Below are 15967 nucleotides of genomic sequence, written 5' to 3' on the forward strand. Positions count from 1 at the left end.
CGTTACAGCCTTTTGCCTCTATTCCATAGCTGTATTGTCAAAAGCATAATAAATTCAAATTCAAGTGTGAACTACTCTTTAGGCCTGGATGGAATCAGAGCAATCCGCCCTATATCATACCGCCACAAGTCATTCTTACTTCTCAAAGTCTCGATGAGCCACACGACAAAAATGTGGAAAGAGGTAAAACAAAATGCAAGGGGGTTGCCAGTCCCAGTACCTGAAATTTGTTGAACTGACATATGCCTGTGTTCACTTTGGTTGTGCAGGTGATTTTTCCGGAAGTTTTTTTTTTGTAAACCTAAGTATTTTCACAAATGTGAAATCACATGCAATTATTAAAATAAGCATTTAAAATTGTCCATCAAAGCTTACAAATACTTAGAAGTGCAAAGCACTGGTTAAATAACTGCTAGAGTAGAATCTTGAAGATATATCCAGACTGATACGAATTTGCAGAATTCTCTGGCCAGAGTGCACACTATGGGCAGAATTTCGGATGTTCTGAACACTCTCCTGCGCCACTACAGATGATACCAACCTGCGAGCCACGACTGCATACTTCAGCACTATAGTGCTGCCCATGCACGATGGCAAGTTGCATGGTATGCACCGCGAGCAGTGAGCGGTGGCTTGCGGCCCACATACGCAGACGTCTAGTGAACGATGGCACATGGCCCATACGCTGCCAAACATCGCGATTGCCATTTCGCACGATACACACCACGAGCAGTCTGTGGTGGCATGCGGCTCTAAATAAATCCCGTCAGCCATAAACAGATCTGCACAAATGCGTTTCCAATGGCTTCTGCAAATGGATTTTGTTAGCTTTGGACAATGCGAATTTTTTCACAACCCTGTGAGATTCATGTCGAAATTCTATACAATACTTTTACTAACAATTAGACTAGTATGTATAAAAGGCCATAAATTTCATAAAAATCACCTGCTATGAGGAAGTTGCCATGCTCTTCTAAAGGTTCGCTGTATTTACGAACAACGTGGTTCAAACCCAAGTCCAGCTCATAAAATGTTAATGTCTGATGAGTGTTATGAGCAGCTTCACCAGTAGGATCAGTGTCCGCCTCCTGCATAAAAAAAAAATTAAAGGCATATTACAACAGGAAGTGTTTCTCAACTGGAGCAAAACATGATCTAAGCACTTGCAAAATTTGACATTGCTTTCATGTAACGGTGTCACTATGGTCAGCGGTCCCTGGCATGGTGGCCTGGAGTCACTACGCCCTCCCCCTCAACCATGCACCATTTCATGCCCTGCATCAAATGAAGCTCAGTGTGCACCATGGACGGATACTAATTCAGTAAAAGATCACATGACAAGCCTAGTTTATTAATATATTTACACATTTTCTTTTTTTCAACAAGAAGCAGGAAAGTGTGCACATGAGGCAACAGACACAGCTGCCAAGGGCCACACCCGTGTATGGGCCGCACCCTGTTTTCCAGAAGGAAAATATTAGAAAAAATATCCTTGTAAGGGCCGCACCCAAACTTTCCACAGGGCCCATGCAAGAATAGCCTTCAAAATGCACATGCCGTGACCTCCGCGATCAGCTACAGTTGCGAGCAACGGCGCGCTTGATCGCGGAGGCGACGCATTCGCACAGGAGCTTCCAGGTGCCGCCCATGGATGGCGCTAGAGGCCACGGCTCATAATTATCGTCAACTTTTTCCTCCACCGCGAGCTCCTGCCAGCTCCCACTATACATATTGGCATTGGCATCAGTATCAACAGCTCCAGCATTTTGTGGTTATCTAAGGCACGGGAGTTGTGGTTCACCGTAGTTGTGGCTTTCGCGTGCTGCCACCGAGCGTTGTAGCTTTAGCAGTTTTAGCACGATGGGCAAGCACCTTAATAACTACACGGCTGGGAGTTTGCTGTTGAATACAGCAAGCGTGTGGCAGCCAGGAAATTCGACGTGGCCGAGAAGTGCGTCCGACGATGGTGCAACCAAAAGGATGCATTGAGGAACACAAGCTGCAAAAAGTGTGCTTTCTGAGGCAAGCTGTGCAAGTTTCCCGAACTGGAATAAGAGCTGCTCTGCTAAATGATGGAAGCGCGGAACAACGGCTACGCGTTGAAAGCGGACATACTGCGCAACTCCTTGTGGGATGAGCTTGCACCAGAGCACAGCGGCAGCTCGGGGTCGGAATACATTGCGAGTGGCGTTTGAACATAGAATAAATGCCGCTGATTTCCTGATTGGTGTGCATTTACTTAAAAAGAAAAGTTTTTTTTCTCCGCAAATCACGTGTACGGGCCCGCACTCCGAAAATTGTCCCTCAAATCTCGAAAAAAAAAAAAATGCTGCCCTTACACGCGTTTATACGGTAACATTCTGTGACATGGATGAATGTAGGAAGAGACAATTACAAAATTAACAAAGAAAAAATATTGGCAAGAAATGCCAACTTGTGTGAGCATGTAAAAACATGCATACTGCCAGAACGTGCATATTGTCAGAAATGACACAAAAGTGAGGGAGTGAAGGGGAAGTGTGCTTTCATTTTCACCTCCATTTTGAACATGACAGCTCAAGTGACAGGCACAGGGTCATTGGCACAGGGTCATTGGCACAGTCACCCCTCCCATCCCTCGCAATGCGGTCAGCACCCCTTTTAATTATGCCTCCATTTTTATACTTTCACAAGGCATTATTCAAGTTTCATGAAAGCATTAAGGAAGGACAGGACAAGGCACAAAGACTGCACAGCCAAGATAAAGCAGTATCATAAAGTCATCTGATGTGAATAAGGGGCACCAAGAAAAATCTCAACTTTTTGCATTCCTTCAAGATGAAGAAGTGATTATAATAGCTCTCCCCCACCACCACTTCATGAGAACACCAGGTATGAGCTCCAAGGCCCACCTGGATCACACAACCATTAAGAGCCCACTCTCTTAATGGCAAACATGGCAGCTTTCAGTTATAAAACAGGACAGCACCATTGTTTACCTCAAAGATTCCTCTAAGGGGGCATTCAACTACATAACAGTGCCCACCATTTTCATCCCAGCATCATGCTTGTATGCATGATTTCTGGAAAACATTGTGTACTAAGCCATCATTGGTAGCACTAGCCAGACCGCTGCTTCATCAAAATCCCGCAAAATGCACTTAAGAGTGACAGAATGCACTACGAGATGCTCGCCATGGACGCAGATGCCACTGATACGCACATCGCCAGACAAGCTCCCCGGCAGTTAATGTAGCGACGGCCACAACAGTGCTCCCTCTGAGCAACCTTATGGTGCTGAAGCAAAGCCGGTGACATCACATAATTGCTTCTAATACAGTCATCACTCTAAAGTTGTTTCAGTGCCACAAAGACAACAAAGAAGAAAAAGGGTCACCCCAGTGTACCCCAAGTCATAAAACAAATGTAACTCCAACTCCTGAAATGGAAAGCTTACCTCATAGTCCATTTCAAGGCAGGCAAAGACTGGATTTTCAAATCCAACATCGACACCCACAGCATGGTACACAAGAGTGCTGGATTTGTGAGCTTCCAGGGGTGAGGAAATGGTCAGTCGTGCAGCTGCATCTCGATTCAAAATGTACACCAGCTTCTGTTTTTCAACAGCGGCTACCATGAGAGCTCGACCCTTGGGGTCCATGGCAAGATGTTGGCCAGGCACAATGCGTCGGCAGCCACTCTTCCCAAATGTCTCTTGGTGTACCTAGAAAATATGTGAAGATGATTAGTGAAGCCCAAATTTAAATACTTTAGACCCGTTTGCATTAACCCGACAGCATTGGATCAATAAGGTGTCGTACTGAGCTAGGTCACCCTCACTCGATGACTGCCCGTTTGAATGAATTCGATACCAGTACGTCAGCAGTCACAGCGCAAGCAAGAGGCACAACCACGCACACAGTGAACCTGCTCTCGCCAGCTCCTGATCTCCCCTGCAGAAAATCCTTCCCACAGGCGTGAAAGTAGATTAAGTGCAATTTGCGAGGGGCTCTGCGAGTCAACTCACCCCATACTGTCGGGCTAACTGGACCTAACCCCATCAACTCCCAGATTCGATTCGACTGCGTTTACATGACCCCACTAAACGTGACAAATGAACTTTTAGGGTTTATATAAATGCAGCTTGCAACAGCATTCAGACAACAAAGGTACATCACTGATCTAAATAAAAACAACCGTGTTTGTACAGGTAGAAACAATATGAAAGGGAAGAACATGCGAGCCTATGATAATGCCGGCTGATCACACACTTTTGGGTGTTCTAAAGATTCTAGGTGCACCTGCCTACCCCTTAGAAAGCAGAGCAGCAGCTATGCATACCTAAACTTTTGAGATTGGTGGCACTGCTCTTAATCCCTGCTGTTCTAAAATTGGAGGTGCATGCACGATTACTTGTGATGGGGCACACCCCCAATTTTGAGAACAGCAACAAATGCGTGATAGTTTTGCATGGCCACAGGCTCCCATGTTCAGTTTCATACAGCTTCTACATGAACACAAATGTTTTGACTTCTTTACAGCTTAATGTAAAAGCCTTCCAACGTTTTAAATATATCACACAGCCATTGAATGGACAGGTCGTAGGCACCTAATCATGCAGCGAAGCACCAACATGGGCCTGTGCTGCCATGTATGCACAAGGCATATATTTATGCAAGCATCATATTCTAAGCTGTTTCACAGGGATGAACATACCCCCCTTGTTTTTCTGAAGTTGGCATCTCCTGTAGCCTTTCTGAAATGCTAGTATGACAGCGTTTCCCTGCTAGCATGGAAAAAAGATAAAAACCGGCAATACATTGTACTTCGCAGAAAACTTCTTGAGGGTTGCAACCAACTATTGGCATTTTGCGCTCGAAACATCCGAATGCAGACTGGCAAGATTGATGGCACTGTGGTGTAGCACAGCAGCAATCAGTCATTTTCTCAAATCCAATCTTACAGAACAGGCCAACGCTTACATTTACATGCAAATGCACAGCTGAATATAACTCACCTTTTCAAAGCAACTCTTTTGAGGATTATACTCCAGGATAACGATCCTCCCGGAGTCAGATCCGATCACCAAGTAATCTGATCAGGGTACAAAGAAAAACACGAAAATCTATAGACCATCGTACAGCAAGACAGAGCCAGAGTGGTGTTACATCAAGAAAGTGTTCAAGCTACATAGTGAAAGTCAGCAGTAAATACTTGCGCACCTTTAGACCCTCCGGTCAGGCGAAAGCTCATCATTGAGCGTATGACTCCGAACACCTCCGAGGCGTACAGTGTGTAAACTTTGCCAGTGTTTGGGTCGGGTCGGAGAAGTTCCAGGATCTTCCCTCTCGAGACAGCCACCTCCTGTAGCTTTGTGCCCGAAAAGTTTCCATGGACGGCATGTGTGATGCCGGTTGCACGTTGCAACGTCAAATTGTAGAGGTACATTTTGCCGCGCGATGTTCACGTGAAGAATTCTCCGACACCACGTAGGTATGTGTAGCAAAACGCTAGCTCTGGTTCAATCCACCCTTGCCACCGCCATTTTTGTCTATCTGAAATAAACCGGGTAATATGAATCACTAGCCTTCCAAAGAGCTTACAAGCATCCGCATTAATGCGCAACAAAGGTGTATTAGGGGAAAAGAGTCCCCGTTTCCCTAGCGTAAACAATACCGGCGCCTACATCAATGAGCCAGATTTACTATACCCATACAAATCATAAGAGTGCTTACACAACAGCCAGTCACTAGCGCGACATAAATTAAAACAACAATACCTACAAGGCTGCGTATGACTACGATCGAAGAGGATTTAGATCACCGCGTCAAGCCCTACCGACATGAATTAGAAACGTCGTCCATTTCGCGCGACAAAGCGGTTTAAACACAACCGCACGCCCGCACGTACGAAATACAACTACGGTAAAAGCTTGCTTCAAAATATATGTTCAGATGCATAGTAAATTTTATTTTTTATTAAGTGTAGACATATTATTTAAAACAGTACCAATGCCTCCTGAAGAGTCTCCTCGATTTCAATGGGCCCCGAGATCGCCTCGCAATAGCGCAGACTGGCCGGTAAGCGGCGCTAAAAGATGACCCTCAATTTCGGTTTCAATGGCTGGGAGACTGTGATGCGCGGCTCCCGATCATGCTATTTCATCCTTCTTTCGAGCTTTTAGCAACAAATTTTAGTTTGTTAACAGTAAAAAACATGTTTTTAGATGTCTCAACGTGCAGCAAATGCTTAAAAATTCTAAACTGACTTCCACATATTACTGACAGAGGATCATCAGTTTCGATTTCGAAATCTAAAAGCGTGCTGTGCCCCCCGTTCTATCATGCCATTAGGACCTTTTGTCTGCTGCATAACCAGTAACTTTTGGGCCGTTTTCAACAAAAGGAACATTTTAGAAATATCCACATTGCAGCAAGTGCTTTAAGTGGCTAGAAATGCCGCAAAATAAGTATTTACACTGCATGATGCATGGTCGTAGATATTGTACTGTTGCCAATGGCAAGAAATAAACTACTTCGGACAAGCAAAAAGGGAAAATAATCCATGAGATAGAATAAGGACTGGAGGAAGTCCGGAATTACCTGAGCTCTCAACGGTAGCCAAGTGACCCGTGGCAAAGGAGGACCGCATATGGCGCTCAATGGATGGAAGCTGAGACGTCGCGGTAACTTGCCTGGGGAGTCGCTGGCCCGCAGGAGGCACATCCCTCATATCTAATGTTCTTAGAACTTTTCGAAGCACGCGTCTGTTACAATCTTGCTGCGGAGCATTGCGAGAGATGTTTCGATCAGGTGAAGCAGATCTTGGAGGGCAGCCTAACCGCGCTGTTTCTGGTCATTTTTCCGATGAGCTTTAGCCGAACGGTACATTCTTGAATAACGTTGACAAATTGCAAATAAACTCATGCCCCCTTCTCTATTCTTTTGGCTAGAAACACAGCTCACTAGGTTCCTGTGTGATGCACACGCGCACAGTGACGTCGGAAGTAACAGAGCCGACCTGACTGACCGGATTTCTCCAAATGACAGGCACGTGCGTTGATGAAATGACAACTGGAACAAGGAGAGTATCAGACATGGCGAGCAACGTGTAAATATTAAAAAAAACTGCGCTTGAAGGCACAGACACGTGCGCACTTATAAAGAAAAATGGCATGCGTATGTGCGATGAAGGCGGCGGAATTCGTTTCTTACTGCAGTTTCAAGAATTTTCGGGGAAGATGTTTCTTGTACATCTTCACAACTGCGTTCTTGTCTGTTATGTCAAGTGCATGGTTTGTCAGCAGCGGTTTGATGAACTTCTTGCATATAATATGCCGCTATCCTTGTTCTCACAGGCCAGGACAGGCAAACCCGCGATTTTATTCACACTAGTTTTAGAGCAAGATTGTGTCCAGTGGCCTTTGAAGATGCGTCTGGAGTTTGAGCATGATATCGACGAACTTCTTGAGGCCATGTAACACTCTTCGGAGCGCTGACGTCGGTTAAAAGAGTCCACCCCTGTCTTGGTGCATATGGGCAGTCAAACTGTCTACAGTAGCACTTCCGTGGCTGGAAATGCAAGCTACAAACTGCAGAATAATTTGATGTTGTGTTTGGCTGCCAGTTCTTTCTTCGAATTACCTTCAGCCGTCCTTCCCGGAGTTCGAAGTCGGCAGGAATTTCACGGAACGAAACGCCGGGCTTCTTGTTTAGCTGGCTGGACATGCAAAACGGAACGCAACAGCAATGCTTTTTCGCTCGCCACTCCCTCCAGCAACTGCAGAGATGGACGCGTCACTTCTCAAACGGTAACACTAAACACACCACACAAATAATATAAGAAACAGCGTACCAGAAGGCATACTTTTTGCTGCAAAGGCAGTCACAAGAAAATTCTGTGCTGCCTGCGTGTCGTCTGCTAGAGGATAAACTGACAGCGCCACCATATGGCGGACGCGCGCGGCGGGCAGAAAAACCCCTGGCGCTTCAGGCATGTTCTTCAGGAAGCATTGACAGTACCATCGCTCGCTCACCCATTGTAGCTACCGTGCCCTAAGTTGCGGACGGTTGTTAAGTGATAGCGCTAGCTACTTCCTTATCTTAGGGTGCCTCGATGCCAGCGCCGCCGTTGGCATCGAGGCACCCTACCTTATCTGCTCCAATGCGGGAGGCTGTCATGGTGGTGAGGTGCTGCGGCGCTAGCAGCCAGTAGCGGGCATCGGCGGCGCTGCTCTAGCTGCTCGACAAGCGAATTCGTTGTGTTCTGGCCACTTGCAATGAAATTTTAGTTTTTTGCACGTATCGCAGTTGTTGCAGTCAATGTAGTTAGCGTTCAAAAGTAACGTAACAAGACACACTCAGAAAATATTTTATTTTGACAGATTTGCCTCGTCCTGGAATGTCGCTTACGCAGCATGATGTGAGTCGCACGTAGTTTTGCTTAGTGGTAAACTAGGGGCAGGTTCGACGACAACATGAAAGCAAATCATTTGAGCTTGGAGTATGCTTATTAAGTCACCTACAATTTAAGCACTTAGCGGGAAATAGGCTTGCGGTCAAGAAACTTGACAACAGCATTCCTGTCGGTAGCGCTGGCGGCATAGTTGGTGAACAGCGGCTTCATGAACTTGTGTGCAATGAGTTCCAGGAGAACCTTGCGATAGTCGCTGTCTGTGTTTCCACAGCTGAGAACATTGAGTTCCATGAGCGCCGCCACACTTCTTTCGACGCAAACCTCCAAAGGTTTTGTGAAACGCTTTCTATGGGGAAGCACATAGTCCACAAGCTTCCGAAGACCAATCAACAGTTTTACGAGCTCCTGGCTCGGGTAGAAGAGCCTGCCCCGATCTTGGTGGGCAATAAGGCCAAGAGGTGTGGTGCCTTTCTGACCCTGCAGTTGTGCGGCGCAGTTAGAGCAAGCAATGCTTTCACTTGCAGCCCTCACAATGAAACCTGCAACCATAGCGACGCTGGCTTCGTCCGGACCTGTTATGTGCGGTGTCGATATTGTGCAGTGATTCTTTAAGTCATTCACTGCCTGATCGAGAAACTTGTTACCAGTGGCAGGCATGATGGGTCTCCGTTGAGTGGGCAGCAGCTGCCTTGCGACGAATTATGTCGAGCTCTGAACGTTGCTCTGGTCGGAGACAGCAACGGCGCCGGTCTTTAGCATTTTTTCAAGTCCGGATATCACGATCTTCACATAAAGGATGTCGTTAGTACCGTAACTTCGTCGCAACAAGCCAAACATAGACTCTATGGGGTCACTCGACAATTTGCGTGTGAGCACGAAGCGAAACTTCTTGACGGTCAATAAATGACGAATGCACCTCACATTTGACGTGGTCGCAAAGACAAGAGCGTGGTGAGTTTTCTTGCTTAAGAAGCTTCCAGCCGGGATTTCGTTCCTGAGGTCTTCGGCGTAAGCAAGGAAAGAAACCTCAAGCCATTCTAATATTGGGTTATCTGCGTCCGTAAACTGACGGGCGGCAGCGTTGTTGCAGTGGATGCGTTGTTGGCAATTGCTGACGTCCATTATTGTGAACCACTTCTGTATCATTTGCATGAATTCAATTGTGGGTCCTGCTGAAGCGAAGTCCAGATCACACGTGTGGCCGGCCTGATCCTTGAGTTAGCTAAGCGCGGCAGTTACAGGAACTGAAAACAACTGAACCGCTCATCTGACGTTCATTTTTTCTATGTTAGATGCATACACTTGTTTTCGGGTCAAGAATCTAACCGGCTTCACTGTCGAGTTTTTCTGCATTCTGTAGAGACTTTTGACATACCATGATGTGATTTGCTTTTCTTTCCCGAAGTACTTCGTCAGGAACTGTGACCTCACATTTTTTATTATGTGACTTTGGTCGAAAGAAAGAAAAAGCTCCGTAGAGGGATCGGCAGGGTGCGATGTCTGTATGTTCGCCTTGCCTCCGCACAGAATATCCATTGCCGCGACATTCACCTTGTGGTTGTCTGTCACCAGCCGGACGATGTCGAATCCTACATCGGCTGTCTTCTTGAGCACGTGGCGTACAACTACAGCCAGTTGTTCTCCTGTACAGCCTTTGGTAAAAAATACCCTACAGGTTTCTTAAACCTTGCGTGAAGACCATACAGCAAAAAGCACAAAAGGGACTATGCCGCCCCCACACCCTGGTCTCACCCGGTCGGAGGCAGTGATACAGACAATTACAGACTGGCTCGTTACTGACTCCAGTGCTTGCTTAGCATATATGCTCAGAGGTGTATAATACCCCTGTCACACGGGCACTTTCGATCCTCATTGAGTCAATGCTCATCGAACTCAATGCAGATCGACGGTTGTCACACGGCCACTTTCAAGCGCAATCGAGCTCGATCCTGCTTGACTCGATGCCGATTCCTCAAGAGTGCTTGAGGTTCCAAGCACGATCGAGAACTCTGGTTCTCATGAACCTATAAAAATAAACACTAGTTAACAAAACCAAACCACAATTGTTGTTGTTGTAATTGATTAAAATGTAATACAGAACATTTTTCAGGTACTATGCCTGCTTATATGCAAACATTTGAAAATAATCTCTACACCACGCTCCAAGCTTCGCCGTCAGTGTAAACAAAAATGGCGTCCTCCTGCTCGTCGGCGCAGAAACTGTGGAGCGAGCGCGAGACAGCCGCTCTCATCGACTGCTGGCAGGACCGCCTAAATGATTTGCGGCGCCAAAAGAGAAACACCGCAGTCTATGCAGAAATCGCGGAGGCGTTGCGGGCCCTTGGGTTGCATCGCACAGCAGCAGAGGTGCTCCACAAAAACCAAAAACCTGGCGCAGATACGCAATGTACCGATTTGGCTACGGATTTGGCTGCCGCTGCCCCCGACTGCACAGTGTTGCCGGACATCGCCTTGTTATGGCTGTCGGCGGTACATTTGGCGCCACCTAACACACATGAGGGAAACTTCTCAATGAGCATTGAAAATGACCGTGTAGCACCGGATGTTTCGAGCGTGCTCGAAAATCTCGATGCAGATCGAGCTCAATGAGGATCGAAAGTGCCCGTGTGACAGGGGTATAAGAGTGACGTGTGCAGATTAAGCGCGAAGGAGCGGGCCACTGCGGCCCACATCCTGTGGAACTGTGAACTTTATCCGTGTGAGGCCAGTGCGACGAAAACGATCTCGCCTCAGTTTGAAGCTGCAGCCCGGAGTGAAGAATACGACACCCAACTTCAGGCCGTCCAGCAGGTCGCGGCGGCCCTCGATAGACAGCGACCGGGGAACTCAGCGGGGGAGGGCGCAAGCCTTACGCAACCCGCGGATAGTACCCGGACGCAGTCTTAAAGGGGCTGCGAAACACTGCTTGAACGGATGCCGCTTACACTTCAAATGGATTCTTTACGTCACACAGATACTGACTCAAAAAGAATTACGAGAATGGATGCATAGGAACGGAAGTTATTCAATGAAGAAATTACAAAATACAAGCAAACAAAATGCTGCCCTCAACTCGATTTTCGCGCAGCTTCCCATTCCCATTTTACTCTCCCAATGACGGCACTTAATGCAACCAATCAAAACAGCCTATCTGAGCACGTGGCGGAAGTGCGCACTCTATGGTTGCCTGTTCTCTGTAACTCGTTCATGCCAAGGCTGGCGGCGCCGTTTGCATGGTTACAACAACCATGTGAACGCCCAGCTGACCCAGCAATGCTTCATCGTCACGTCGACGGCGCAGACGGGAACACTGATCAGTGACGTTCCATTATGGATCCGAACTCGAGCGCGAGATACTGCGACGGTGTGACAGCCTGCGAAAAATTGACACATTTAGCATAGCGCGTACCGCTACTGCTTGCCGCCAACCATCGCCCGTCGCTCCTAGCGCGCGCTGTTGACGAGAACGTGGCGCCATCTGGCGCCGCCACCCGGTGATCGTCCACAAGCTGACGATGGGCACTGCCTGCTAAATGTGAAACGAACGCATCCTTCCTTGGGATCGAAGCGAACGCTTATAGAGTGCAATGGCTCGATCGGATCGATTCCGCAAAGCCACTCTCAGATATATAAAGAGTAGCCATAAGTGTTGAGTGCTAGGTCGTATGATGTTTACAGAGATGTGCAAAGTCCTTCGATGCAAAAAGTAGCCAGAGCCTCTGGTGGCGTATTTTTGTTTTGCTTGCTTTACAGTGCTTTTATCTAAAGGCAAACAAGTTGGTTTTGTTAATGTAATATAAAACACAAAAACTTGACAAAACGTATCTATAGTTATTAACACAATTTGCAGTATATTTACTCTTTGTCCAATCATGAAGCTCCCACTAAGTGATGTCATATCCGCTCCTAAAAACCGCCACTGTATGGTGACACCGTCAGCGCCACAAATTTGTTTTTGCGAGCTAATAAAAATATTAAAAACCGCAGTATACGCGGTACGACCGATGCTAATAGCATCACTATAACTCATTCTATGCAACCAACAGGCAAAATAATGCACTGAAAATGTGTTTCGGGGCCCCTTTAAGAAAGGAAATAACGACTATCTCACATATCTCGGTGGATACCCGAACCGCGCCGTAAGCTGTTGCTGTTGTTGCTGACAGGAAGAATGAGAGGAAAGGAAAGTGCACGGGCCTGCCTACTGGCTCAAGCCGAGCCACGCTCGATGTCGCGTGCTGAAAGTAGGAGAGTTAAATGATAGGAGATGAACGATAGAAAGAAAAGCCGCCGCGCGCCAATAGGCCCATAGGCCCCGGGCTGATCCCGGAGGCAGTGCAATACCGGGCCGACCCGTGATAGAGTGCGTCTAGCACTCCGCCATATTCCAAAAATAAGTTTAATATCTTGGGTCCAATGACCACCAGCAGATAATAAATCAGGTACCAGGTATCACCTGATTAGGTATCAAGCTATCCTTGCTGGGCCGCCTGGGGCCGTAAGCGAAGGAAAATCAAAGTTGCTTTTAAGAAATGGAAATTATGCCTGCCTTACATTGCACCACGGCTGCGTTTTTATGGAGGAAAAACGCTAAGGCGCCCGTGTGCTGTGCGATGTCAGTGCACGTTAAAGATCCCCAGGTGGTCGAAATTATTCCGGAGCCCTCCACTACGGCACCTCATTCTTCCTTTCTTCTTTCACTCCCTCCTTTATTCCTTCCCTTACGGCGCGGTTCAGGTGTCCAGCGATATATGAGACAGATACTGCGCCATTTCCTTTCCACAAAAAAACCAATTATTATTATTCCTTTCCCCCAAAACTAATTTCTTTTTAATAATAATAATAGGTTTTGGGGGAAAGCAAATGGCACAGTATCTGTCTCATATAGTTGGACGCCTGAACCGCGCTGTAAGGGAAGGAATAAAGGAGGAAGTGACAGAAGAAAGGAAGATAGAGGTGCCGTAGTGGAGGGCTCCGGAATAATTTCGACCACCTGGGGATCTTTAGCGTGCACTGACATCGCACAGCACACGAGCGTGTTAGCGTTTTTTTTTTCAATTTGGCTTTCGGAACTTATCTGCAGAGTTTGGGCGTCGTTTGGAACCGGATTTGGTTCCATATCTCAGTATACGACGCGCAATATTACAGTTGTAAATATCACCGAAGCTATATTATATATATACTGCCTTGTGTGAGCACCTTCAACATCGTTTCGATGAAAGCAAGAAGTTTAACAAATAAAAAAATGTGGAAACCATCAGTCGCTCGACAACAAACGTAGCTAAGGAAATGCAGCTTTTCGCTTTCGACCAGAGCTAATCGGAGCAAAACTGCCAGAAATATTTTTCTTCTTTTGGCAGCCCTGCCCCAAAGTGGGTCTTTTCAAACTTCGAAAGCAAAAACGATCTCTTTTATTACTTACCAACCGCCGAATGTAACGCGATATCTTCTTTAGTTTCAGCCCGAAAAAATGCACATCAGCGAAAGACGGAAAACTGAAGTTGTTCTCTGGCGATAATTGTCGTGCCATGCCAGGTGGCGTGTTCTGCGGTGAAGAGCCGTTGAAAGACCACTTAATTTACGGCGCGAGAGCTAAAATTCAAAAATTTTTTTCCCGCTTTACACCAAGATTGCCCCAATAAAAAATTCAGAAATGAAAAGCAATACACTTTTCTACGTAAACCGCTTTTATTTGTATTTTTAATTGGACCACCTAAGGATGAAATTAACGACTGTTTTGGCTCAAAACGCACTTTTTGAAACTTAAGCATTTTTTTACTTCGATGTAAGCAGTTTCATCAGTTGTAACGTTTATTATAGATACTAGACATCTAGAGAACCAAAGCGGCTATTTTCAAGATTCTGAGAGAAATCTGATACTTAAAACAAAGAACGACAAAAAGGGTACGTTTTTATTTCACACTTTTCTTAGATTTTTTAAAAATACTTATACCGCATAAAGGCACATGCTCCGAATTATATCTAAATCCAGAATCGATAAAAAGGTGTATATATATATATATATATATATATATATATATATATATATATATATATATCAATAAAACAATTGTAAAGTGTTTTCTAAAAACTATAAATTTTTTATTAATTATTGAGCAGTGCCTGGTTTCTCGCCTTTTATAAATATTCACACTGCCCTCAGCTCACGAAAAAAATTCTTTACGGCAAATGAATTTCAGGCTTTGATAGCGCACACTAGGATAAGTTCCTATTAATTTTTTTCAATAAAGTGAAGATGGTCCAGCGCAACGTCTGGGACGTTTGGCGTGGAATGACCCATGTCTGAAAGTTTTTCTCCAAATCTGGGACAAAAAGAAGGTCACTGCGGGGTAAGGTCTGGAGAATAGGGAAGCTAGCACTAACTTCAAACCCGCAATCCCGTTCAGCGTGCTATGCAGCGTAATACGTGGGCTGGGGTGCAATCGCGTGTTGGCGAAATATTAGCGATTTATTTTTTTGCACTTTTCTTTGATAGCCTCACGCAAATGAAGCAGCACTTTGACATATGCCCCTGCTATCGTAGTTTCCAGGGCGTGTTATTTTGGTGTTAGATGTGCGCGAAACAGCGTGCCCGTGTTTGTCCTCGAGACAAAGCTTATATTAGGCCTACTTTTTGTGATGATATAGGGTGTAACTTATATATTGTTGATATAAACTCACCGTATACCAGGTGTCCCAACTAAAAGTAACCAAGATTAAAATAGAAGCAATGTCCTAGACGAATGAAACCAATTGAGTGCTTGCTGTTGAGAGTCGCCCGGTGTGGTCAGTAGTATTTTTTTGTTCTGGAAACCAAATTAATTTGAAAACGCTAATTAGCTAACTTTTTCAACTATTGATGTCAGAAAGAAAGCGTGAAATCGTGAGTTCTAGATCGTCTTTAAGAACAGCTGGCTGAAATGGTTGCACCAAGGTAAACTTTACGTAGCTTTTTTACCGCCCCTGAAAGAAAGTACAAAAATTAGCTGCGGTTCAACTACTGCTGAACCCGGTTAGAGAGTGAAAGCTGTGGTGTATCGGGAAAGTAGACGCGGCCTGGCCTCTGTAACGTTGAGTGCGCACCGCACACTGGATAGGCAAACGCGCCCACCGTGCCAGGTGGCGGTTAAATTAGTAGTTGATCTTGAGAGGTTGGTCGTCCAATGAACGCTGCGGCCTACTGCTGTAGTGCCACGTGTCTGCCAAAACGTTATCAGCGCTAATGCATGCAGCCCACGTTTCTGTCTCCCCACCTCCGCGTACCTCAAAGCGCGATTGAGGTGTCCACTGCCCCAGGGAGCCAGTTATGCGCCTTCCATTCCTTTAAATCATCGGAGTCTAGAACGTTGTTACGCCAACACCAGTGAACGCAATGAACGCCGACGGCCTCTAGAAACAGAGGCGAGCGCTCGGTTTCGGGGACAAATTTAAAGCGTTCTTGACTCTTACGGGTCTCTGGGCGCCGTGGTCGATCCCTGGTCCAGGATGCCGCACTTGACTGCTGCCACCGTGGCTCGGCGATCGTTGCGCTCCCTCGTCCTGGTTGGACAGCAAGTGCTCCCACTGCGTCACA

At 46.2% G+C, this 15967-nt stretch overlaps 1 protein-coding gene across 3 annotated transcripts in view; it reads right to left on the reverse strand.

Moving 5' to 3' along the window:
- Sf3b3 (splicing factor 3b subunit 3) overlaps positions 1–5902 on the reverse strand; it is a 64110-nt gene extending 58208 nt beyond the window's left edge. The window contains exons 1-5 of one of the 3 annotated variants that reach the window (XM_077647002.1): positions 5763–5902; positions 5202–5534; positions 4997–5073; positions 3437–3703; positions 947–1088 (exon numbers count right to left, since the gene is read on the reverse strand). In XM_077647002.1, coding sequence (XP_077503128.1) covers positions 947–1088; positions 3437–3703; positions 4997–5073; positions 5202–5427 — 712 coding nt within the window. In that variant the 5' untranslated portion in view covers positions 5428–5534; positions 5763–5902. Of the gene's footprint in view, positions 1–946; positions 1089–3436; positions 3704–4996; positions 5074–5201; positions 5535–5758 lie in introns of all 3 variants that reach the window. The other 2 variants (XM_077647003.1, XM_077647004.1) reach the window with 2 other exon arrangements.
- Positions 5903–15967: the final 10065 nt, after the last annotated feature.

This window comes from Amblyomma americanum, chromosome 1, assembly GCF_052857255.1.
Source record: "Amblyomma americanum isolate KBUSLIRL-KWMA chromosome 1, ASM5285725v1, whole genome shotgun sequence".
NCBI classification, from domain to species: Eukaryota; Metazoa; Arthropoda; class Arachnida; order Ixodida; family Ixodidae; genus Amblyomma; species Amblyomma americanum.